This window comes from Rhagoletis zephyria, unplaced genomic scaffold, assembly GCF_001687245.7.
Source record: "Rhagoletis zephyria isolate East Lansing unplaced genomic scaffold, Rhagoletis_zephyria_1.1 Rzeph_scaffold_02552, whole genome shotgun sequence".
NCBI classification, from domain to species: Eukaryota; Metazoa; Arthropoda; class Insecta; order Diptera; family Tephritidae; genus Rhagoletis; species Rhagoletis zephyria.
Window position 1 is genome coordinate 13883 of NW_016159636.1, and position 27069 is coordinate 40951.

General features: G+C 33.2%; 1 protein-coding gene across 3 annotated transcripts; it reads right to left on the minus strand.

The window, feature by feature from the left end:
* Positions 1–71: 71 nt before the first annotated feature.
* On the minus strand, positions 72–26355 carry LOC108367125 (protein croquemort-like). Of its 3 annotated transcripts, none has more exons than XM_017621689.1 (7): positions 17748–17769; positions 7044–7183; positions 6531–6836; positions 5221–5436; positions 4835–5138; positions 1208–1484; positions 72–1130 (listed from the first exon to the last, which is right to left on the minus strand). In XM_017621689.1, exons 1-7 carry the CDS (start codon positions 17749–17751, stop codon positions 704–706), a joined length of 1674 nt encoding a protein of 557 aa, XP_017477178.1. In that variant the 5' UTR covers positions 17752–17769; the 3' UTR covers positions 72–703. The 3 variants fall into 3 exon arrangements, with proteins under 3 accessions (XP_017477178.1, XP_017477181.1, XP_017477180.1); XM_017621692.1 differs by lacking the exon at positions 17748–17769 and adding an exon at positions 25890–26355 and having other exon boundaries at positions 73–1130; XM_017621691.1 differs by lacking the exon at positions 17748–17769 and adding an exon at positions 14061–14213 and having other exon boundaries at positions 704–1130.
* Between the last annotated feature and the right edge of the window lie 714 nt (positions 26356–27069).

A 27069-nucleotide genomic window follows, 5' to 3' on the forward strand; every position in this document is an offset into this window, starting at 1 on the left:
GCCGACTAAATCAAAAAAATCATATGAAACTTACCAAGGAAATCTTTTAGTGAAAACAATTTGATTTAAATTATTTTGTATTTTTTATTTAATTCATGGTATTCTGAAAATAGAAAAATGTAACATATTTTACATTTCAAGTAGTATAAAAAATAACAATCAAATTTAACAAACTGCATATTGGGAATTCTATACATTCAATTTTATGTATAACTATATCTAGACAAAAAACAAAATTAAAAAATTTTGTCTACGTACATACAAACATATGCACGTCTAATCATGAGCCAATATTTCTACAGGTAGTTTGCTTAAAAAGACCATACAAAATTATGGAATCAATAATTTCTTTGCTTTCCACTTAAAAATATTCCAAAACAAAATTTATTAGCAATGATGAAGATATGCATTTGATATATATTACTTTTTCAAATGTTTTGTGAGTAAAAACGTTGTGTGTGCAATAAAAATGTGTGCGACAATGAGAGTATTCACTTATGAATGTGTAAAATTGCTTTCTGCTTGTAACAAAGTACCAAAAAAAAAAAAACCAAACACCTATGTAAATAAATTTTTACATTTTACATTTAGAATCTAAGTTAATAATTGGCCATTACTAAAACTAAAACTACAATAATCTCTTTCCACACTATCTATGTACTCGCTTACAACTATTAAGGAACTATCTAAAATCTAAAGCTAATCACGTTGAACTCGTAGCCGATTGCATTGAACTGCGATCGGTGGAGCTCGTACTTGCGCCCGTACTCAATTCCGACAGCGTAGTATCGGCCCGCTCCAGAATTTTGGACGTATCTTGCACTGCTGCCACCAGCAATGGTGCGACTTCCGGCTGCAACGAAATGGTTTTGCCCACCACCCGATGTGGTGTGCCATTATCTAAATTATTGATTTTTATTTGTTGTATCAGGCGATTCTGCAAATGCCGTTTAATCGGATACCAAGCCAACAATGCCACGCCCACTAATGCGCAAAGGCCACCAAAAACTTGACTAAAAATGATGAGTCGCGGCAACAATTGGAAATCTTTAGCCAACTCTGATGAAATGCGTGTCTTTGCTTCGAACCAAAAGAGCGGAAAGAAGACGCGACGTTTGTTGCGGAACATGCTGTGTGCGAGTATGTGGCGAAATTCGAGAGCATTATTTAAAAAAATAAAGTTTTATGAAAAAGTTGTGACGCTTACCTAAAATCCGATATGGGTTCGACTAGAATATTGGATTGCAGACGCGCTGTCATCTCCAACATTAACCCCGTTCTCGGCTCCAACACCAAATAGAGTTCATGTTTCTCTTTTTCAGGTTTCAAACCATCCACTTCGGCGAGATAATAAGGATCCGCTTCATGAAAGTGTGGATACGAAAGAAATATCGGCGAGCCATACCAGCAGGATGAGATGTTCATTAAACCCGATGGCACACATTGGCCATTGCAATGGCAAACATTTTCGGGATATAAGGTGCCTGAAATTAAAGGATATATTATTATTAGATTTCAAGTGGGAAGATTGAAATATATATATATATATACATGTACATTTAAATAGCCAATAAGAACTAAAAATTAAAAGAAGATTGAATGAAGCAAAGATAATTAAATTAAAAAACAAAAAATGATCAAAGTAAGTTTGTATTATTTAAATGAAATTAAAAAAAAAACAGTTTTTTTCCTATACAAATTAAAAGATAATAAAATTGAAAATCAAATAAACAAATTAAAGAAATTTTTCTAAAAATTTTAATAAAGTAAGAAAAAAAAATATTTTTTTTTAACAATAAAAACTATAAATCAAAAGTAAAAAAATACTAAAGTAATTTTCTATTAATTATAATAATAATAATAGATTGGCGCTTACACATATGTTAGTGTTTGGCCGAGCTTCTCCTCCGATTTGTGGCGTGCGCCTTGATGTTGTCACACAAAGCGGAGGGACCTACAGTTTTACGCCGACTCCGAACGGCGATTGTATTTTTATGAGAAGCTGTTTTTCATGGCAGAAATACACTCGGAGGTTTGCCATTGCCTGCCGAGGGACGACCGCTGTTAAGAAAAAACCTTTTTTCTATATTTTTGCGATGTTGCTTTGACCAGGGTTTGAACCCAGGCATTGTGGAGTGGAAGCGCGCACTGCTTACCACTACACCACAGCGGCCGTCAATTAAACGAAATAAAAATAAAAAAATAAATAAATTTCACAAGGGACGGCGAAAATTTGTTCCAAAATACAAAATAAAGTAAGTTTATATAAACTAAATGAAATTAAAAAAATATTTTTCTTTTTAAAAGAATAAAATCCAAAAATTTAATTTGGAAAAGAAAAATAATGCTCGGGGATTCGAGCCGTGGAAGTGACAAGGGACCTTTTCTTGTAGAACTTTCGTGCCAGAATAAATGACAAATGACCAGGGAACGGATTTTTAGGACCTAAAACCCTATACAAAAGGCAAAATAAAAAAACGAAATAGGCTGGAAAAGGCAAAATAAAATACCGAAAAAGGCAGGAAAAGGCACTAGTTGTTGCAAAAAAGGCAAAACAAAGTAGCTAAAAAGGCAGGAAAAGGCACTAGGTATTGCAAAAAAAGCAAAATAAGGCACTAAAAAAACACAGAAAATACGAAGAACAATCAAAAAATACATTTATTTTAGAAATGTTTATATTACAAGTAAAAATAGAAAAACTATGAACTAGTTTCATTATATGGAAAATTAGTACTTTGAATCTTTGACTATTTTCTCCATTCGAGTTTTTAACTCACAAAACTTTAATCTCTATAGTTGTAGTAAAATTTAACCACAAGATGCATTTTGAAGTTTTCTGGCAGCATTTTCATTCGATTTTCGCGAAGAAAAGCCTTGAATGTACTAAATGTGCGCTCGACGTAAGTTGATACAAGTGGAGCCCAATTTAAATATGGAACGTTTGAAACGTTCATATTATCAGGAATAAGGGCGTTTTCCTCGCCCTTTACAATTTTATNGCCCAATTTCAATAAGGAACGTTTGGAACGTTCATATTATCAGGAATAAGGGCGTTTCCCTCGCCCTTTACAATTTTATCCACACCCCTTATTGTCTCCAAGCCTACGTTAGCTAAGAAAACGGCTTTGATTTTTCCAACACCAATTTGGCAAGAGGTCCCTGCGCTTCTATAAGCCGCATGGGCATGTGTATATTTTTTAATCTTAAAAAAAAAAATGTAAATGCTATAATCACTTTTTTAAAGGTAGAAAAGGCAAAAAAAATGCAAATATCTTAAAAAAGGAAAAAAAAGGCAACATCAAATGTGTATGTTGGAATCAGGGAAAGCTAAATCGTGGATATTCTTAATCGAATATACTCGTATCTCTTTAGCAGAAAAAAAGGCAATTTCCATAAAATCCGTTCCCTGCAAATGACAAAGTAAACAAACAGGCTAAGATAGTAAAACGTCTTTCGCTCCAGCAGTCGCATTGGCCGAGTAAGCAAATTAAAGTGTGCCACTCGAGAGATCCGAGTTCGAGTCCTTCGGCAACGGAATTTTTTCTTTATTCAATACATAATTTTTTTTATTTCGTTTTAAACTTTAGATTTTTTTGTTTTAAAAAGAAAAAAAAAACATATTTTTTTTATTTAATTTCCTTCTTTCTAATCTTTTCTTTTTTAATTCATTTATTTTTCTTAATTAAATAAATTTTCTTGTAATTTTTTGATGTTATTATTTTAAAAATAAGAATCTATTTTTAATTAAATAAGGAATATATTTTTTCATTTTTCATGTAAATTTCACAAACCTATTTTATTTAGCTTTTCTTTTTTCTGTTTAATTTGGTTTTCTTTTGTTAATTTCATTTTATTTTAATTTTAGCATTTTATTGTTTGAAATATAAAAAAAAAAATATTTTTTCAATTAATTTAATTTTTAGGTTTTTTTTTATTTTAAGTTTATTTTTTGTCTTCCTCTAATTAAATTTTTGGAATTTATAGTTTAAAAAAGGAAAAAACATACTTTTTTAATTTAATTTAATTTTTTTCTTTTAGTTTTGCTTTATTATCAATTAATTTGTATGTTATTTTTTCAATTTATTTTCCTTTTATTTATTAGTTTTTATTTAAAAAAAATATATATATATTTTTTGAATCAATTTAATTTTTACAAAACTTTTTGCTAAAAGGCAAACAGCATAACGTAAAGACCTCCTCGTTAGCAGGTCTTACAGTTAGTCTTTCCAACAACAGTAAAGAGCATTCAAGATAGTTGCCAGAATTGACAGTTGTCTTACGAAAGACTTTGTCTTGTTGCTGAAAGGCAGTTGCCAGATTCGCCCTGTAAATCCTTCTATCTATCTTGCCTATCGTCTTTCAATTGTCCTACCTTCAACCTAAAAAGTGATTTAAATTTTTAACTGACTTCCGAAAAAGGAGGAGGTTATCAGTTCGTCGGAATATTTTATTTTTATTTTTTATTTTTTTATGTATGTTACCGCATAACTTTAGACCACGTCAACTGATTTCGATAATTCTTTTTGCATCGGAGAGGTAGTTTCTCAGAGGTGGTCCCATACTAATCTGGTTTAGATCCGAGCATTATCATGAAATATATATATATATGTATATAAATTCTTTTAAGCCGGTTTTTTTTTTGCCAAAAATTACTTGTCTTACTGAATATGCGCTTTTCAAATAGAAGTTGAGATTTTTTTAAATTTTTTAATTGTGTTAACTATATAGTCCATAGTCATTACTTTTCTATAGTACATACATACATTCAAAATCTTTTCAAGCATTAACATATTCCCGTATCCAAATCACATATAGACCATTTCACTTTACTCACCATTGTCTACCATCCGCTTGCCGCCCTCATAGCGAAATCCTTTCACACCCTCCACCACCTCGGGCTGCACATAATCCATTGCAACCGTTCGACAGACATCCGACAAAAAGAAATTTACTGGCTTTTCTGGTTGTAAGTAGAGTGACTGAAATTCGCCTGGCGAGCCATAGACTTTACCACATTCAGGCGCATACTCCCGTGTCGTTTCACGATAGTTCCACGTATGGATTTGTCCAAATTTTCGTATATCATCAGCGCCGGTGTAAATGTTGTAAGTGCCAGTAACATCAGCACTTAGATTGCGCTGAAGAGTAGTTAAAATTTGGAAAATTTTTCAATTAGTTTGCATAAAGTTTTTTTTTGGCTGACCCTTAACGGCGACCTACCGGATAACAATAGCCAAATTTATCGAATGGCACCTTCACATCGATCAACGATGAAGGCAGATAGTTGGCCACATTCAAAAGTACATCCTCATAGCCACCAAAGAGCAACTCATCCACTGATTTCTTGATTGTTATGTCATCGTGGTAGACCTTCAAAGCAATATCGATTACACGGCGACGCAAAGAGCTCCAGCGCTTGGCTTTAGAGGACAGAGACTGGAATATTAATGAGAAAAAATTATATTAAATGCACAAATGAAATAAAATGCGAATAAAAAGCGAATAAATATTAAATGATGGTTACCATCTATCAAAATATGGAAATTAATTAAATCTGAAAGTTGGTGAGCATGTTTGGAAAAACTTTATTTCGAAAACGTGTTTGATAAGGGTTGCCACCTGTTTCAAAATTTAAATTCCATTTAAATTATAAGTTTAACGAAATTTTACAATTTGTATCACAAACGAACGAGATTTAAAAAAGCTTTATTTCGAAAATATGCGTGAAAAGTGCTGCCAGCTGTTTAAAAATGAAATTAAATGTAATCAATAAGTTAAATGAAATACATATAACGATTTGAATTTTATACGAATGAGATTTATAAATGGCTCTTTTCGGAAACCATTTTAAAAAGGGTTGCCACCTGTTTAAGTATTTAAACTAAATTTGGACTAAAAGCTCAACAAAATTTTTCAACTTTGATGGCAAACGAACAAGATGTAAAAAATATTTATATATATTCATTTTTAAAGGGGCTGGCCACCTGTTTAAAAGTCGAATTCAATTTAGTAAGTTTAATGAAATATGTATTAATGTATGAGGGCCTAGAAAGAAACTTAAGAAAGCTTTATTGCGAATGTAATTTTGAATGTCGAAAGTACTTATTTTCCAAAAATTTTACTTTGGGATGTCCCGGTTATGCGACCTGAAAGCCAAATTAAGCCTTACTAAAAAAAATATAATAGGGTTGCCAGCTAAAAAAAAAATCGCTGAAATTGTTAAACTTTTAGGAGCTGGGCAAGGTACGCAGGATTTCGTCTGCTGTTTTATAGAATTGGCTGCTTCCTCCAGTACACTGAAAAAAAAAAAACTGTTGCTTTCTTATTTACTACACCGTGCGACAGTAATTTTTACACACAAAAAATTTTATTTATTCGCGAAACCATGGGCCAAATATAGTAAAACTACGTTTTAATTTGTTCTCTCTGACGTGGGAATGAGTATCTGTAAATTTTCTAAGTCAGAGTATTGGAGTAGGCGATAAACTTTTCTGGTAGGGAAGTTTTTTTTATCTACACATTTTACTTACCACTGCTAGCGAATTAACGGTAACAATTTCATCGTCCAATCGTCCTTTGCTACCCTCGGCATCAAAATAGTATTTGCTTTGCTTCTTATAGGTCATTGAAGCATTTTCGGCATGCCATTTAATATCAACCTTATTTGGCACTTCCGTAAACCGATATGGACCCAATTCTTCGAATTTAGGTTTTATGTCGAGATTTTGAAAATCTTCCGGATTGGTCCAATTGAATATGTAAAAGTTTAATGTCAACTTCAATGGCGGCGTTCTCCAAAGGTCGAAAATTTTCGAATTAGGGCGTAGAATCATCTCCTGAAAAATAAAATGGTTAAAAAAAAATTTGAAAAAACTAATTACTAGTAAATTATAGTCTTAGGTTAGGGTTATGGAAAAGTTGATTTTCGAAACAGAGGCGAAATCCGAATAGCAAAACTTGAAGAATTTGTGCAAGTTTCTCCGAATCCGAATTATAGAGTTATTAATTTGAATGAACAAAATTTAAATTTCTTCAATTCTCACCTGTTCCATTACTTGGTTGAAAATTGCCTCACTAAATAGTCCATGTAGAAGACCCAGTAAAATTAGGCAACAGCCAACAATATTGAAAATGTAGCGGCGAATCTTTCCCGGCAGCATAGCTACGGCAAACTTCGCCGAAACTGTAATATAAAAAGAAACAAATTAAAATAACCGAAATTGTCTTCTTATTCTTCTTATCTATACGTATAATCAAATTGCGGCACTTAAAATATAGAAGAAAATAAATTTGAGAGTTGCCTCCTCTTTGAAAATTGCAGTTTAAGTAAATTGTTAAGATAAAGTAAATATTGCTATATGGCTGTCAAACGAAAGACTTTTAAGAAGGTTATGAGCTGGATACATTTTTGTGGGAGGTTGCCACCTGTTCAAAATTTTTTTATTTGATTTAATTGATAAGGTAATTTAAACATTGCAATATGTGTTTTAAACTAAAGAGGTTTTAGGAAAGTTTACTGCCAAAAATATTTTTTAGGAGTGTAGCTACCTATTTGAACAATTTTATTCAATCATTAAATTGATAAAATAAGTGATATATTACAATAGAAGTATCAAGCTAAAGTGGTATAACCTTTTCCGTGTTGAAACAATTTTACGGTAAGCTAAATATCTAAAGTTTTGTATAGCAGAAAAAGTCAACCCCCTGAAGATGAGAAAAATATTTTTTTTTGGAAAGTTTATCGTTCAAACGCTATCGCTTGCCGGATATATTTGACAGTGCACCTCAAATTTGAAAAAAAAAAAATGTTAAAACCACATAGTCTAAAATCCGACAAGGGCACGATCTAAATATTTATTAACACGTGAAATCTCATGCCAAATAGATTTCATCCATTAAACAGATGGATGAAGGTCGTGCCCTTGTCGAATCTCAAGTTATAGAAATCGATATAATTTACAACTTTTTATTGCATAAGCGAGAAAATTTGGATTTTGATCAGGTATAACGCCGCGTATTTTTATAGCTGGTCAAAATACAAATATTGTAAATTTTTCGCGATTCAAATTTTTTTGATTCTTTATAAATTGCAAAAATCTATCAGGCATGTTCTGAAATTCTGAATTCGAAAATTTTAAATCGATTGGATTTCGTTAATTTTTTTGATGGTTTTTAAGCCAAAAACAGTTTTTTGCATTTTTCTATTAGAATATTCAATCTTTCCATCAGATGTAATTAAAAAATATTTGGCAAATCGAGTCGATTTCAAAGATTCGAATTTCAGAACATGCCTGCATATATTTTTTTTTATCGAAAATTTTTCTTTTTTAAGGGAAAATTCGAGAAAATTTGGACTTAGACGGGCTATAACTCAGCGTATTAAAACTTATTCATATAAATTCTTAAACTAGCTGATATATAGCTGGCGAAAATCAAAAATTTTGAATTTTTTTCGCGATAAAAAAACTTTTTTTTCAAGCCCCTAAAATTTTTCTTTAAATTTAAAAATTTCCGTAGAAGTCTTTATATTGTACGTTGAACATAATATAGGGTGCCCCATGCCGAAATTTCAAGGATCATCTACGTAGGATGTACATCAGCTGATTCTAAAACTGTTAGAGGCTCCAACAGGAATATATATATTTCTGGCTGCAACTATTTCTCGGATTGAGCTCTTGACTTGACTTCACATCTATAGACCAAGCGTGACCCCTCTGAAAATACCGGGAAATTAATTTTTTACTACTCACAATGCGTTTATATGTATACAATACCGGCAACTATTTATAAAATATTTAATTTTTCACAAATTTTTTATAAAAATATGGTTAATTCTACAACAAAAAGCCCAAAAATCAGAGTTTCAAACCTTATGCAAAAGTAAAGAAAATTCTTCATTCAAACACTGCACTTTTTATTTACACGCTTTAGAAAAAAGTTGAGTACGTAGTTTTTTATCCCATTCAATTTTAGAATAACAAAGTGTATGTTTGAGGTAGCTAGGACTTACCATTGATTTTTAGCAATTTTTTTTGTTGAAGGTTTCGCTCATTGGCTCTATATAAAATAATGTTTGATAATTTTTTATATGGAAAAAATGTGCGATACCTTACACAAACAAATTTTCCGAAAATCAATAGTAGGTCCTAGCTTCCTCATCCTTCACCTTATTATAATATTGAATGGGCAAAAAACTGCATACTCAACTTTTTTCTAAAGAGCGTAAATAAAAAGTGCAATATTTGAATGAAATTTTACAGAATTTTCTTTAATTTTGCACAGGGTTTGGAACTCTGATTTTTGAGGGTTTTGTTGTAGAACTAACCATATTTTATAAAAAATTAGCGAAAAATAAAATATTTAAAAAAAAGTTGCCCGTACTGTAAAAAATTCGCAGTACCTAAACTTTATTGACTGACTGTGTATACAAAATTTCATGAAAATCGGACCAACTGTTATATAATTAGTGTAGATTATGTGTATGCTTGTACGCAGATCCATCAAACACCCGGAATTCACTTACTTTGACGTGTTGTTGAATTTATTAAATATATTTTTTATTTGTATTTTTTTTTCATAGACATGCCCGCTTATGTATTTTCCGTAAGTTTCTAACGTCTCTAGAAATTGTGTATTTTTCATTATGTCTGTAGCTCATTAATAACAGAACTTCTAATCAGATATGTCAAATACGTTTTGACGCTTTAGGTCAAGTGTCACGTCAAACAAATTTCTTATAATTTCTATATATGAATTTTGTTACCAAGACACGATACGTCAGTAATCGTATAATGCACTGTTGAAATCAACCAACAGGGGAAATTAACATAACGCTGATTTGCTGGAATTGCGTCATAGTACGTAAGAAATTTTTTAAATAAAGTTTGAAAATATTTCATATTTTTGCGTTTTTGTATTAATTAACTATATCGGATGCAGCACAGACTTTTCGTTTCAATAAAAAGAAAACCTTATCGTCGCCTGGGTAAAAGATATGTTACGGACGTACGTATGACGCTTACGACAATCTTTTACCCAGGCGACGCACAGTGTTTCGACTATATGGAGGCAGGTGGAAATAATAGTACACCTGCACCGATTTCACTGAAACTTGACATGTGCTCTAGTTTTACTAAGAAATAGAGAATTATGAAATTTTGTAAAGATGGAATAATTGCCACGCCCTCTACTCTTGTGGGCGGAAACATTAAATCTCATCCGATTTCGATGAAATTTAGTTTGTAGTCTTTATTTTATTAGAACCTAAATATAAAATATGGGGAAGATTGGATTACTATAACGTTCAAAACTCACAAAAAATGTGGGCCCAGTCATTAAATATGATGGAATTTTCGGTAATTTTTGTTTCTTGCTTTCCCCTCTCAGAAAACAAAGGTTATACAATAAAATGACTTAGGTGACAATACTCGCTTTTTTCAATATCTGGTGGGATTTTTTCATTGTTCGAAAAATTCTTTTCGCTAAATTATGCAAAAAGAATCTGAAAATCAAAACTTAAGAAAATTAAAAATTACATATATTTGCAAAGTCGTGCGCAAAGATCAAATTATATATTCGAAAACTACGTAAAATTCTCTAAAATATTAGTCTAATTTCAAGACCTGCGGAAGTGTGAGTACTTTTTTTTACTAATAATCTTTAGCATCTGCATTTCAAAGTAAATTTGTTGGTAAGAAAGTAGGAAAATACCAAATAAATGATAAGTACCTTCACCTGAATATTCTACGATATTTAGATAATTAATTACAGTTGAAAAAGAAACACTTTCTGTAATGGGTTCAGCGCCAAATGCAACTAAATTGATTAGTCGGTATCGCGCCCTGGTACTTTACACTCGACGCACACCCTCGAGCAGTGTGTCTAGTGATTCCAGTATCTTAATTTTTCGGTTGGTGCTCGCAAAAAAAAAAATTTAATGACAAAACTTTTCCGCTACCTTTTTTTTAATAAATAATTAAATATAACAAATAAAAACAAACCACCTTGTAGGCCATTCAATTTCAGTATAAATAGTGCAGGTTTGAAGTAGCTAGGATATACCGTTGATTTTTGGCAATTTTTTTTTTTGTTGAAGGTTTCGTTCATTTTTTTCCATTTAAACAAGTTCTCGAACCCATTTTGTGGGAAAGAAAATGACTGACACCGTAGACAGAAAATATTGCCAAAATTCAAACTTGCACTTGTCACATAATAATTGCTTAGGCTACAATGCTGTTTGTTTTTATTTATCATATTTTAATGTTTATTAAAAAAGTGGGAGACAAATTTTGCCACAACTATTTTCTTGTAACCGACAGCGAAATTCTCTTATGGGACCCAAGAAAAAAAAAACATTTATTTTATTTTACCCAGTCTAATGTATTTACATATGCATATGAATATATATGTTTTAATTTAATTTAATTTTTAGAAACTTATTTATATAAATATTTTTTTAAATTCATTGAATTTTTAGAGACATATTTTTTCTCCTTTAATTCGGGTTTTCTTTTAATTAAATTTTGTTTTAATTTTTAGATTTTATTATTTTAAGAAAAATATTTTTTATTTTTTTAATTTCATTTAATTTTCGGGACTTAATTTTATGTTTTTTTTTAATATACATAATTTCTTTTCATTTTTTTTATGGAAATTTTTTCAACTTTACTTAAATTTTTAGTCTTTACTGTTTTAAAAAGAAACCATTTTTTTATTCATTTAGTTTTCGAAAGATCGAGAAAGCTCTCAAGGTAGTTGCCAGAATTGACAATTATCTTACGAAATACTCCTATACCATACCCGCATGGTCAAAAAAAGCGCCCATATAAATTGATCCGCCCAAATAAAGATACGTAAAACAATGATGGTTAAACTGAATTCCCTAAATACAAAGTACTAACTAAGTACACAAATATGTTGGTATTTACGAACTTCTGAAAGAACATGAGGGGAATTCACTCTTCTGTGTATTCGTTGTATGTTGTGTAACTGCATGGGCGTGTGATTTGTTGTTGCTAGCGGTACATCAAATACACATACAACAACAACCACACGCTCGACCAGTTACACTTACGCAGGATACAGCGAATACGCAGAAGCGCGAATTCCACTAGTCGCGAAAAGTCCCTTAAAAGAATAATTTGAAAACACCGAAAAGTCAGTAGTAAAGTACGAAGAATGCCGAAAAGCCTGAATAGAAAAGTAGTGCCGAAAAGTTCCAAAAATCTCAAGATAATCTCAAACCCCCGAAAAGTCCAGAAAAAGACCGAAGAGTCTAAAATAAAGAACCGAAACTTTCTGAATAAATATGTAAAAGCCCCGAAAAAAGCCCTCAGTGATCTTAAAAAAACCCCGAGTAATAAAATAAGAAGAATCAAGAAAAATAATGAATACAAAAGTAGTCCCGAAAAATGTCGTAATCTCAAGATAATCTTAAAACCCCTAAAAGTCCCAAAAACAATTATGAAAAATATAAGAAATACGAAGAATACTAAAAAATCCTTAAAAGTAACACATGAAGCGAAAAAGCATATGCTGCTAGCGCTGTGTTTAATGGTTTATATAGAAAATAATTGTTATTGTTATGTAAGCCTTTTATAAAATAAAATAAATAAATAAATACATGAAAAATACCAAAAGGCTCTGCCAAAATTAAGAAAAGTCACAAATAAATTCCCAAAGTTCTTAAATAATCCCGAATAATAAAGCGAAAAGACGCGCAAAAAAATTCGGTGAATTTATTTAAAAGTTTCCGAAAATTCCGAAAATCTTAAAGCATTTTATTATATCCCTAAAATCAATCCACAAATATATCTATTATTCATTCTTTTGCTGATTCATAAAAGTATTTAAAAATCTCCTAAATACCTTGTTACTTTAGCATTTAGCACCTTAAGTAATTCAGTATTTAGGATCTAGCAAATCCTAAATACCTAGTTTTTTACTATAATATATTAAAACATTACTTAGTACTTGTATTTGAGATCCAGTCAGGTACTTTAAGCACAAAAGTACACTCAGAAAAAAGCATTTCCTTAAATCAAGAAAGCAGTATCCCTATTCTCGAGTTACTGTTTTTTCTTTAATATTACGAAAAATTTACTGAATTTCAGAAATTTTTCCTTAATTTAAAAATAGGGCGTCATTAATTTTAAGAAGTAAATTTACTCAATATAAGTAATAATTTTCTTAATATAAGTAATAATTTCCTTAAATAATTTTGAATTTTGTCAGTGCTGTTAAGACAAAGTTAATGGCTTTCCTGGCAAATGTCGGCTGTGGCGTCGCGTGAAGACTACTGCTTTAGGTTCTGAGACCGTAGGTTCGAATCCGGTTGGAGGTGGTTAGAGTAAGGTAATTCAATTATTTCAATTTAAATAAAAATTACAAATTGTAAAATTAATTTCATATATGGAAAAATCTAAATACGCAAATAACATAAAAAATAAATTAGATAAATTTGTTTTTTAAATACAATTTAAAAAATTACAATTAAAAAATAAACAAAAAAAAATCCTGCTCTGAGACTCGAACCTTGCATCTCTCGACTAGCACTCCAGAACTTTGCTTTGTCGGCCACCTGCCACTGTTTGAGCGCCGCGAGCAAAATGACGTACTTATAAGTAAATTTTTCCTAAAAATTAAGGAAGTGCGTTTTCCTTAAACTGAGTCAAATCGTTTACTTATATTAAGGCAGCCATGTCATTGGAGCCATTTCAAGATAATATTTCCTTAGAATAATATACTTTATTCCTAGCATAAAGGAATGTTTTTTCTGAGTGTATTTAAGTATGGTCATCACTGACTTAAACTGAATCTAATATAATAAAAAAAATATTCCTATTTCAATTCACGGAATAGTTTTATTACTATAAATTATGAGTTCATTTATTTGAATAAATTCAATTGCACATAGCAATTTGTCAAATTCTTATAATTAGTCATGCAAACACGCGTATGTCTATAATATTAATTTTACTAATTTGCTCCATAAATATCTATTAATTCATGCACATGCACTCCACAAAAAAAAAAAACTAGAAATAAACAAAAAAACAAACCAATAACTTTGCTGCTACACTTTGCCATTAAGTTAACTAACTAATTGATGATTTTCTTTCAATAATTTCACTGCATTTTATTTAAACCAACTACTTCGCCAACGCGGAAATTCTGACTAAACCCTCAACGCGACCGATTTAAAACCACACTAAAGTTGCAGGCAGCCAAAAAAAAATGTATGCTGCATTCAACTGGCTTATCAGAACATAAAATTATTGAAGAAAAAACAATATTTTTATCATTGACCTTTTATAAGAATTCGGTATCAATATGTGCGTATGCATGAAAGCGTATGACTATGTAGGTACTTGTCGCTTCAGGATAGCCCTTCTTGGCTTGGCGGTGTCTTATCGTTTTCGTTGCTTAAAATACTATTCGGTTCACACAAACACATAAACATAAGGGGTATACTTATGTATGTATATACATACATATTATCGATACTTATTCGGCATACATATAAGAACGTTTACATATAAATATAATCTTAATCAAGGTTCTTTTGTTTATCACCCCGTTTATAGAACCAACTCTCGGATACTTATCATATTTCGCAGTCACATATAGGTTTTTCTCGGAGAGATAAACAAATGTACGCATTATTTTGGTCGCCCTCTGCGATTTATAATTAATTTCAAGAAATAAATCTCCTTCACTGAGATTTATATTTAATTTCAAGAAATAGATCTCTTTCACTCAGATTTACCTAGGAAACTTATTTGTAGGGATGTGTCGGGTATCCGGTAGATATCCGGATTCCGGCCTATCCGGCCGTTTTTCTGTTATCCGACTATCCGACCGGATACTGGCTAAAGTCCGGCCGGATTCCCGGATTTCTATTATAGAAGATTCAATTAAAAATCTAGTTCACTTTTTTTATAAAATTTAGAGTTAAAGATTTATATATTTTGCATTATGTAAATAAGGATATCGGCATTTCCGGTCAACAACCTATTTCTATTTTGAGTATAAATGGTACCCATGGCCCTAAACACTCTTTTCTAAGTGCACGGTGGTAGGGATTTTTTTTTTCACTAAAAAATTGAGCAACTAATGGTAGTGAAATTTGAAATGCATTAGCGCTAAGTGGAAATGCATTTCACTACCCCTATATAGTTAGTAGCCATAAATTTTTTAGCAAACCTGTTGTAAGGAAATGGGTATTAAAATCAAAGATCTCCAAATTTTCCTAAATTTGTAAACTAGTGTAATTAGTCAATTATAGTAAAATTTTCGTTCCTTTACCGCAAACGAGATAGTGATACTGAAAATTTCATTTCACTATCACTATGTACTGTTATTGAAATTTGAAATGCGCTACCACTAACCACATAGTGACAGTGAAACTTGAAATGCACTACCACTAACCTAAAGCCCTAGTGGTAGTGAAAATTTCGATTTAGTGCAATTTACCCAACGCTGATAATAGCTGCATTTTCATTACATTTTAAAATAAAAATAAGTCAACCATGCGTATTTTCTTAGCTGCGTTCATTGTTGTTTATTTTTTATCCGACTTCCAAAAAAGGAGGAGGTTATCAGTTCGTCGGAATATATATTTTTTTATGTATGTTACCGCATAATCTTGGACCACCGATTTCGATAATTCTTTTTGCATCGGAATGGTAGTGTCTCAGATGTGGTCCCATACTAATCTGGTTTAGATCCGATCATGAGATATATATATATATATATATATATATTTTTTTTATCTTTTTTTTTGCTAAACATTACTTGTTTCTTTGACGTTTCTCCTCCCTTTACCAAAAATAATCGATAAATCCGGGTTGTATCTTTTTAATAAAAGATTATTTTATAACTTGGTTTTCGGATGAGAAATTTTGTATTCTTAATTACGCATTGGTTAGTTCAGCTCGAAAAATCTGGCCATAACTGTGTATGGCGCTAAACAAAAAAATCGAGTACCACAATTTTGTGAAATTTATTAAAGGCAGCAGTCTACCGGATATCCGATCGGGTATCCGAATCCGGCTCTTATTTTTTAGTTATCTTTATCCGGCACCCGCATAGAATGTTATCTTTATCCGAGTACTTTTGTAGCGGGTTTTATTTGTCCGGATACCCAGTTAGTAGGCTATCTTTATCTGTGTACCCGGATATAGGGTTATTTTTATCCGAGTACCCGGGTAGGCGGTTATCCGGATAGGGGGTTATATTTGTCGGCACCACGGTAGTGGGTTATAGTTACACGGGTTTCCGGATATAAGATACATTTTTACCGCGTAACTTTATCCGAGCACCCTGATAGGAGGTTATCCTTATCCGGAAACCTGATAGTGGGTTATATTTGCCAGATTCCTCGGGTAAGGGGTTTCTTTATCCGTGTACCCGGATAGGGGGTTATTTTTATCCGAGTTCCCGGGTATGTTTAAATTTTATCCTTATACTTGGATAGCGAGTGTGTGTTTTTCGGGCAGCCGGGTAGAGGTTAATATATGTATATATATCCGGGTATCTGGGTAGTGGCTTAAAGGGTAATATTTATTCGGGTAACTAATATACTTGGTAGCGGGTTACTTTTATCCAGGTACCCGTGTAAGAGGTTTCGTTTATTCGGGTATCCGGATAGGGGTAATTTTGATGCGGGTAGTGAATTGCACAACCTGTCCGAATAATAGATCAAGAATCAAGTCCAAGTTAAGTTGTACTTACATATTTATGTAATGCACTTATACAACCGAAGGAGATTTATTTTTAATTCTCATTTATATTCCTCCTTGACTGAGAAGAATTTTCATTTCGCATCGGTAAAGCTTTCCCTCTGAGAGCAACCAATAAAGCCTTGTTGAAAAGGTTTCGGTTAATTTCCGAATGCTACTTAACTTCTCCTTGGATAAGTGTTATTATGCGAGCACTTGAATTGGTTAATAATTATCTTCGAGCTGTAGTTTGAAGCCTTCGATATAGCCGAAGACAGCTCTACCCTTACCTGCTTCTGCTGAATTCAACAATTTAAACATTTTTGACTTTGTATTTTATTAAAAAAATACCTTTACAAACCTCTTTGCCTTGGTAGCGTCCATTTTTGTTTTCTTTTACATTTCAAATTTCTCCGATTTTTCACAAAAGTAATTGATAAAATTAGGTTGGCGACCAAGAGGTTACACAGACCTGCGGGTTTTAACCTATTTCCGCACTTCCAATAATTAAAATATATTTTTTTTAATTATGTTAAATTGTTATGTTATGTTAAATTAAAATACATCTTTGTATGAAAATCCAAAAATGAATTAAATTAAACTAATTTTTTATTTAAAAACCAACAGTGTATCTAAAAATACACCGAAAAAAACTAACTAAATCAAAAAGACTTATTTAATTTCGAAGCTAACGCTAATAATACGTGGTAAGACTACAAGAAAACAAAAAAAGCAATTTTGTCGGAAAATTTACGTGATGCAATTTGTTCCATTATTATTTTCTTAGCTTAAATACTATCTAAAACCTACCCAAATGGCTATTCGGCCTTTTTAAGTGGGAAATCATAGCAGGCCTGTGTTATCGGTTAAATCTGAGATTATTATTACAGATTAACGAGGGGGCAACTTTATATGGATAATCTGCACTCTTAATTACAGATTAGGAATTAAACTCGAAAATAATCCGGGATAATCTCAACATAAATACAAATATAAACTTACACACACAAATGTAAGTACACTCACACATTGTAGGTATCTTAATCGATGTGCAATAATAATCTTGTTTATGTTTAAGTAAATAGTTTACTGAAGACAACCGATCACCCGATCCATATAAAAGAAATACATACATACATAAATATGTATGTACGTTAGGGCGGGTCGAAAATCTAATTTTTCTCAAATCCCTTGGTAATAGTGAAAATATATTATATCATGAAGTCAACAACAAGCCTGCGAAATATTAGTCTTTCATTTTAATTGTAAGAGCCCGCGCATCGACCGCCAAGTGACCCACAGCACACTAGTCGAATAAGACCAATTCTTGTTAAAAATTCTGGGTTTAGCCAAAAATTTTGGTGCATATTATTAGATAATGAATCCTTTAACGCAAAAGATGAAGTCAAGTATCATTTCGCGCAGCCCTTTATCTTATCGCTAATCTCAAACTCATCTATTTTCAAGAAAAGTTTAATTGTTCTCCTGATAATTGCACTAGCCTATAGTCAAAAGATGTAAAGAACAACATTAATATTGCTGGCGTGCATTTAGATCGCTAGTTCCAAATATTCTAATCCTTTTATAATATTAGCTATAGTTTGCGATCTTTTGCAAATTTAGGAACAATTTCGGGAGCTCTAATAGAATATCCATTATTTTTCATCATCGCGGAAAAATTTTGTTTATGCAAATTAGTATGGAAACACTGAACAGGCACAACTTCTAGACACACTAATTGGTTTACTTATGTTTATGCATACAATATAAAAATTGCAAATATAAGAAAATGATAAAAAATTTTGTTGAACATTTTTTTTATTTTAAAATAATTTGTTTATAATCTGAACTATTTTAGTCATATTATTATCAAAAATCAGTAACATTAAGTCTCGCCTTCAATTTGTTAATTATTACGCACCGATCGAGTAACATTTACCAAAGTTATATCGAAAAAGTGGATTTCCAGTTTTTTTCTAAAAAAAAATCTCGTCTCACCTTTTTGCATTTTTCACTTGGTTGCTGAACTAATCTATCTTAATATCTTAAAAACGTGTAGACTTAATGAAAAATGATAAATGAACGTGAGGTACTAAATTTAATAGCCCTTAATTTGATATATTGTCCTGTTTATAACAATAACGCATTCCATAGATATTACAAGCCAAAGTTTCGTTTTCAAAATTCATACAATTTGATTCAATTGCGCGGGCTAAGGATAAGTTTTAAATTAATCTTTCGTGGCCAATAACAATTGGCTGAGACCTAAAACATCATAATATTACTATTACAATGCGGTCAAATGGCTTTTATTTTCCCCCATACAAAATTGACCCAGCCTAATGTACGTACAGTATTGCGCAAAGTTTATAGGTATGAGTATTTTTTAAGTAAACAAGTCAGCTTGGCCTCCGCGATAAGGAAGCGTTGAATTGAACGCCATGTCGAAAAACTCTTTGGTCCCAAAATCGAATCACTCGCCGCCACTGACTAAATAACTGATTATAAATATTACAGTTAAACAACACTTGCCGGTTGTAAACAAAAATTTACAGCTGGATTAAATATAGAAAGTAAGCACACACGTGCATACATGGACTAGGAGTAGAGGAGGAGCGGTGGAGCAGAGGAGAGGTGGGCGTAGATATGTATCAAATTATTGATGACAACTAATTGGTGGTTAAATTTCGCAATTGCGTCTAAAGTTAAACTTACATATCTACGATTGATAAAGCACAGAGTTATACAATAGGAAATTGAGTCATGCAATAATTGAGGCTTACCTAAACGCATACGTACATACATACCTATATATGTATGTATGAATGTATGTTAGTAACCAACCTTTGATATTTCCGTTTCTTCTACTAATGATATGTATACAACCTTCGCTAAATAACTAACTATAAAATCTAGTTTTCCTGCCTTATCGAGGCTATTCAAATTTCCAAAATTGGTTTGGTGAAAAGCCGTAGAGACTAAGCCTGGATTGCGATTACGGGGGCGATCAGGTTATTTGCCACCGACTGATCTCTTTATTAAGGAAAGCACTTTACAGAGTGCCCTTAGGTTGAGAGAACTCAGACTGTAGAAAGAACGTACGTACGGGCATGGACGTATCCTACACTCTTTCAACGACCCAATAATAATAATAATAATAGATTGGCGCTTACACATATGTTAGTGTTTGGCCGAGCTTCTCCTCCGATTTGTGGCGTGCGCCTTGATGTTGTCACACAAAGCGGAGGGACCTACAGTTTTACGCCGACTCCGAACGGCGATTGTATTTTTATGAGAAGCTGTTTTTCATGGCAGAAATACACTCGGAGGTTTGCCATTGCCTGCCGAGGGACGACCGCTGTTAAGAAAAAACCTTTTTTCTATATTTTTGCGATGTTGCTTTGACCAGGGTTTGAACCCAGGCATTGTGGAGTGGAAGCGCGCACTGCTTACCACTACACCACAACGACCCAAGCATTCGCCAAAAATCTGACTACATCTGTCCTTCGCTTCTGTTCAGGAAAAACTTCGGCAAGATGTTACCACAAAGAAACGTGTGGAATAAACCTATTTTTAATGAACGCTTCCAAGTATCTATTTCTACGGGAAACTCAACGGGAATTTGTTCAACTGACCATCAAATCGGAGAGTCTATTCGATTGCAGTATTTAATAGTAGGCAGAAAAGCCTATAATCCTGTAGTGTCTGCAGGAGTCTGTGGCCTACTGCGCAAAACACATTGCATTTCTAATCAAACTGAACGGGAGGGATTTATCTCGACTAACCAGGGGGTCCAGATTGTTAAAAAAAAACGCACTTTCTGAAAAGAAAAGAGGAAATGTGAATTTACTTGTATTTCCAAACATTTTATTGCCTGTTGCGGTTTTCACTCTGTAAGTAATTATCCAAAATTCTTCAGAGTCGTATGGAATGGTTCTGAGAAAAGTTATTCCATAAGAAAGTTAAAATATTTAAATATTCAGTTTCCGCTGCTTTTCTTTCCTTCAAAGTCAAATAGTGAATTGGCAGGTCCCTGAAACTCGCCCTCTTTTGATTCACACACTTTTCTGGTGACAAAATCAAAGCTTTTTTAAAAGTATTTAATTGACTAGGTAATCGTTTCAAAAGTTCTTCGATTAGGGTGATTAAACATTTTTGACAGTCTTTTAATCTGCTTAAGTCACGTTTATCACGCAATTTATTAGCCTCTTCTGTAAAATTATCGTGGAAAAATAAATATTGTTAAGTTTTATAATTGGAAAAAAATTATTTGAAGGGGAAAAATAGCCAAAAATCGCCAGTCTTACATGCACTTAAATTAAAGATTTTTTAAACCCATTTCGATTGATACACATACGAAATAATTCATAAAAAATTAGAACTATATTGCACATCTTGAAGTCAAACAGAGTGCCGACGTCTTGTAAGAATTGGCTTTTACTGTTTAGTAAACTCCGAATGAGTTTGTGGAGTGATGCAATAAACAAGTTGAGAAATTTATAACGCTATTTAAAGGTGAAAAGGTGCGAAGTCTATTTTTTTCAAAATTTAGTTTTTGATGCAGAATGGCAGGTAATAAGAAACTGCATCGAGTTTTCGTCTCTCCTGAATAATTTCAAAAAAATTTACTTGGCAACTTTTCACCCTCAAGGCCAATATGCAGCACTCAAGAAAAGCAAAAACTCCATATAAAATGACGTACAAGAAATGGCTAATAAATTTTCTTGTGTAAAATTTTCTTGAGGCAGTACGCAGTTTTTTTTTTGTGAAAAAAGTGCACACGGCAACCCATGTTTGCAACAGAAATATATGCCCGTTCCATTATTTCTTGAGGAAAGAGTGCGGCAACAGGCTGGTGAAGTATCAGATGTCAAAATTCCTTGTACACACGAAATAATAGCAATTTTTTTCTTGACCGTTTTCTTGAAGAGACGGAATATATTGTCTTGTTATATCGAGTATGTATAAGTGGTATGCATTTAGGCTCTAGGTGTTAAATCTCGCCTAAACAGCCCACATTTGAAGGTATTTTGAATGTCTGTGGTCGAAGCAGTACGGTATTCTATACAAGTATTCTTCCCTCTAACTATCCTGAAAAGCTATCAGCTACTTACTTACATACATACACATTTATGATCTTTTTATAAATTATTGTGATTCTCACGAATGTGACACATGTGGCTTTAATTGCTGTACATATGTATGTAGATCTGTATGAATATATGCCTATTTATGTACCATACATCACTGTAATTTTTCCGCCTTTTACGCCTATTATTTGAGAGATAACCCTTAGGCCAAAAAATCGTAAAAAATCAGCCCTTGAAAATTAAAGTCTCAAGTCTTTCCGCAACGTATTTATTTCGTTTTTTGAGTATTGGTATTTGCCATTTATTTGTGTGTACTGTATTTATAATTAATATAAATATGTAGAATTAAAAGATAGAAACCATTTCTGATTTTAAATTTAACCCTAGATGACGCATTTTATTTTTACACAAAATAAAGACCGATTTTTTGTGGAAATAATTGATATAAGGTTTACATTCTTATGAGTTAAGTGATATATACGAGTATAGTATGTGCGTACTATAGAACGATCTAAGCTAACTGAAAGAACCATCGCTTATTCATCGATTGGGGTCATCGTGGGGACCATTAGTACCACTAGTAGCTTAGCGTCCTCCCGCTTGAGGGAAAGGAGAAACCTTGTAAGCTTCATGTCATACGCTCTATATATATATAACTCTAGACACCTTGCAGCCGTGCGTTTTGTTCCACGCTTTCTGCGCCTTCTGGAACATGGACAGGCCGAGTTCACGTTGAATCGCTGTTTTGTTGAGGCCCGAGCTCCGCGCATACGACTGCCGCCCCAACGACCTTCTCCATCTTCGATCCGTCTGTATAGACATTCACCGAGCCAGGACTCCTCATGCAGTCACGCCAGCCTTCGACCTCTATGGTGGCTTCGAAGTTCGTTCCAAAGTGCAAATGACATAGGCAATCCGTCCAAGTAAAGTTGACGCTATACTATTGTGACCGTAAGACATGTACACAAACTGAGCCGCAGCACAAAGCGTGGCAGCAGTTTTTGACGCTATATTCTTGGCCTGGTTTAGAATGCAGCCGTATTCATATCAAAACTCAAGAAAAAAAATGGTGGAAGATAACTACATTTTCAAGGTTGCGGGACGTATTGGTTCTAAAAGAAATGTACTTGTGTAGAAAGGAGCATCAACCGCTTACATGGGGCCAGAGATCTTCTACGGCATAGGAACGGGAGAAACCTCCGCTACAGAGCAATCCCTACCGGTACAATCGACCAAATTCAAGGCTTTCTCAGGTGCCTTAAGGATCGTATAAACTACATAAAATGTTTTAAGTAAAGCATGAAGTTATCCACTAATTAATTAGGAATAATCCTGAGAGTCCTTATAGGCCGAACTATCAACTGAATAAACTGGGAATATAAACATATGAGCGATGTAGAGGAGCCTTCAATGCCACGGCATCCGCATGTGAGCAACACTGTGAGCATAACCACAGAATCTGCGAGAAATGCAAAAGTCTCCTAAACAAAGCAAAGAGTACATTCTAGAGGTACTTCTTCGGCAGCGTGGAATCGGGTAGTCCGCGGGGGCATCCCAAACATCCATAGGATGCATGCAGAGATCAAATGGTACGTGAACAAAGATGGAGGAAGAAATACTGGATCTACCTCCGAACACTAGTAAACCTGAGTTTCTACAAAATAGAGTGGTAACGTACACGTGGGATACTTAAACCTATTATCAAATAGATTATTCCAAAAGTGAAGAACTTCTTTGTTATAGAAACCTTATAGCCATACAAATGAGCAGGATTAGACGGGCTTACACAACTTCAACTGCAGCAATCAATTGAATGTAGCACAAAATGGCTGTGTGCTATAACAGCACGAGTTCTCACATGGCGCCAACTAATCTTAAAATTTGTGAATCAGCGAAATATCTAGTACATTGGCTGTGTACTAATATGGTAAGACCTATACTTTTATGTAGAGTGGTCTGGTAGCCTATTTTAAGGAAGAAATCAGCCAATCTGACATTGTAAAGGACGGTTAAACAGAGGGTCCGCGGAGATCTATGCACAACGATGAATGTGCTGCTAAACATAGACGGAGTAGCAAAATGCATTTTCTAGCTGGTTAGCGTAAAACTGTCACTACACCACAGTTCTGAATGCCATTCGCCTGCGGACAATAACGGACTCTTCCGTGCCAACCACAATCAGGGCAACGGACCCTGAACGGTCCAGGACCAACCGACTCCAATAAGTTCTGCAGACATTTACTGACGAATCTAAAATGAAAAACAAGGTCGGAGGGGGAAACAACCAGGAGTACAAAGTTTGCGCCACCTATCAGACTACTGCAGCGTCTACCAAGCCGAACTCGCGGCTATAGAGTGTTTAAGGGCATAGGGATAGGATACAATAATATCTATATTTCCTCAGACAGTCAGGCTGGTTAAAAATTTCTTAAATCTGTCAAAGTAATTCGAAAACTGTAGCAACTATATTGCCGCAGATAACTTGACATGATGGCAAACTAGTTTGCTCTTCACCTCGAATGGGTGACGGGATACAGAGTTATATGTACCTGGGAACGATATGGCAGACGAGTTAGCTAGAAAATGCACTTCCCTTACATTATCACCGCCTTGGAAGAGGTTGGGCATGACGCTCAACATACGAGATGAAAAAGATACCTGAGCAAATAAAAAATATTCTTGGCCATGGACCTGAGGTAGGTCACATCATTTTAGGGAGGCACGCAGCTAAAATCGGGATGATTTATTTGACTTCTGCAGTAGCTGCTGAGAAAAAGAGGAGGAGCCTGACTTTTAGTAAGGCACTTTTACTTCGTGAATGTCCCGTATTGAGGAGGAGGACACTGAAGTTCATGGGTGTTGGAACCTTTGGGGACCTTAGCAGTAGATCGGGCACATATGTCGCAAAAGAGATAAATAGGAGGGGATGCAAAGATGCTGTGTGGTTCTACAACGGGCCCGAATAATATTTTTCCGAAATTTTTTGGCGTAAGTCCGACGGGAGAACAACAATACATACATATTTTTTTTTGTATGGAGAGTGATTCATCATAATACACACACATGCATGTCTAAAAAATTCACCGCAAACGTTCAAGTTAATGTATAACTAGAAAAAAAAACTAAAACCTAAAATAAGACTCCTTTTGTCGATGTATCATCTAGGGTTAAACATTAAAAAAATTGCGTGTTTCAATAATCAAATGATAAGGTTTTAAAGCGAAAGCATGTAAATAATTTCCGGTTTTTTGCTTTCACATAACTTTTTACGAAACACTAGTATAAACCTTAATTGCGATTAGTCACAATGAGATAGCAAAATATTTGCTGATTATGATTCTCAAATTATAATTCCAGCTACTAAGTATTATACAATTGCAAATATATAATAAGAATATTCAAACATTTTTTTTTTATGACGTTTCCTTTTCTACAATAAAATTGTGCCTTTTCATTGCCCTCTCCTTAGTATTTGTGCGTAGAGGGCACTGAGAAGGCAACATTTTTTGCTAGAAAAGAAAACGCCATTACATATTCGGAAATCAAATCCTTTCAAATAACATGGCTAGTTTTTCCTGCAAGTGTGTAACGCACAAAAAAAAAAACGCCAATTGTGGCGCACAAAGCAATGCCGTTCAGGGCAATGCCTGCGCCGCCTGCAAACATGCGCAATGAAGCGTGCCGGCTACTGGCTGCCTCTGATAACGGAAGACAGCACGCACTTTTTAATTTACTTTAGTTCGTATAAACAAAATAAATTCGCATTTTTTTGTTCGATGCAATATTTATCCACACTTGACAACAACAATGCCTAGGCACAAAAACACTTTCGGGACCAAATTCCACAGATAAACAGATTCTTATGTCACTTGTGTTTTTTTTTGTTGTTGTTTGTTTCTCAGATTATCGTCACATGTAAAGTTTTTTTTTGTTTCGACGCATGCAACACCAATGTTTTTCAATTGCAATCTCGTATTGAGTTTTCCTTGTAAATGTCGCTTACATATTTAATGTAATTAATGGGTTAATTGTATGTACTTATTTATGTATTAATATCATACGACTTTGTTGAACTTACAATTTACACAAATTAAGTTTCAACGCTATTTTTTTCAAATTTTGCAGTAGTTATTTTTAAATATTTTTTTTGTATTTTTTTTTGTGTATTTCTCAACAACGCTTTTGTACGTAAGCAATTTCAAAATCAAGGTATTTTCGAATGTTGCTTTGCTTGGCCAGCTTTAGGCGAGGATTATTTGTGCGTTTTGGTTTTGTTTGGTGTTTTTTTCCTTCGCTATCTATCGTCGTTTCTCAACTCGCAATTGACTCGGCTTGATCCGCGCTTGTCCGCTGCTTGATAATAACTGTGTGATCAGTTTGTCGGCCGACTAGCAAAATAATATAGTCTGATACGGTTTTCAGTTTTTTATTTAATAATAATCTAATGCTAAGATTTATTTAATCTACATACAAGTATTGTATTGCAAGTACATACATGCGCAGGGGCGTACATACAGACATACTATGATTCGATGGTTTAATACAAAACGCATACATACATACATACATACATATGTATATAAGTAGATTCATACGTTGTTGTACAATTATGTGAATGCATTTTGAAGTGCATTGAAAAAAATTATTTAAAAAATGCAACAACAACTACACATAGTAATGTAAATGGTAATTAAGACATTTCAACGCTGTGATTAGCGACAAATTAAGAATTGTGATGGCTATTAAAATCACTGTAGAATGTACGTAAATGAACGCTGTTAAAATTAACACTCGCACTTTTCCATACTGAGGATATCAGGCACCGCAAATAATGATTTTTATTTTTTAAGTTAAGACTTAAAAAAAGCATGCCGAAAGAGAAATGCTGCTCGCATAAGGGGTAAACCAACCTTGTTACTCGGACTATCTTCAGCGGCATTGATTTTTATCTTTTCAGTTTTAAATAAAAAATCGAAATTCAAAATTATTTTTTGAGTTTTACGAGTATTTATTGCTTGGAAAATAATCGTTTTTTATAAATCTTACTTTTTGCTTAGAAAATATAACTTAATTTTTGACTTTTTTTGTCATGAAAATGCACACATACATACATATTTATAAGGGCAAGAATAAAGATAAGGATGAAGGTAAAGATTACGATAAAAATAAAGATAATGGCATTGGTAAAGGTTAAGATAGTTGGTAATGGTAATGGCATTCGGAATAGTAATGGTAATGGTAATGGATTGGTAATGGTT

What these genes read in the sequence shown, in the direction of transcription:
- LOC108367125 (XM_017621691.1), bottom strand. Translation starts at nt 14,088, where the DNA reads ATGGCAAAGTGTAGCAGCAAAGTTATTG. An exon ending in TCAACCAAGTAATGGAACAG is followed by an intron (nt 6,837 to 7,043) that starts GTGAGAATTGAA and finishes TTTATTTTTCAG; the next exon opens with GAGATGATTCTACGCCCTAA. An exon ending in CCGTTAATTCGCTAGCAGTG is followed by an intron (nt 5,437 to 6,530) that starts GTAAGTAAAATG and finishes TTAATATTCCAG; the next exon opens with TCTCTGTCCTCTAAAGCCAA.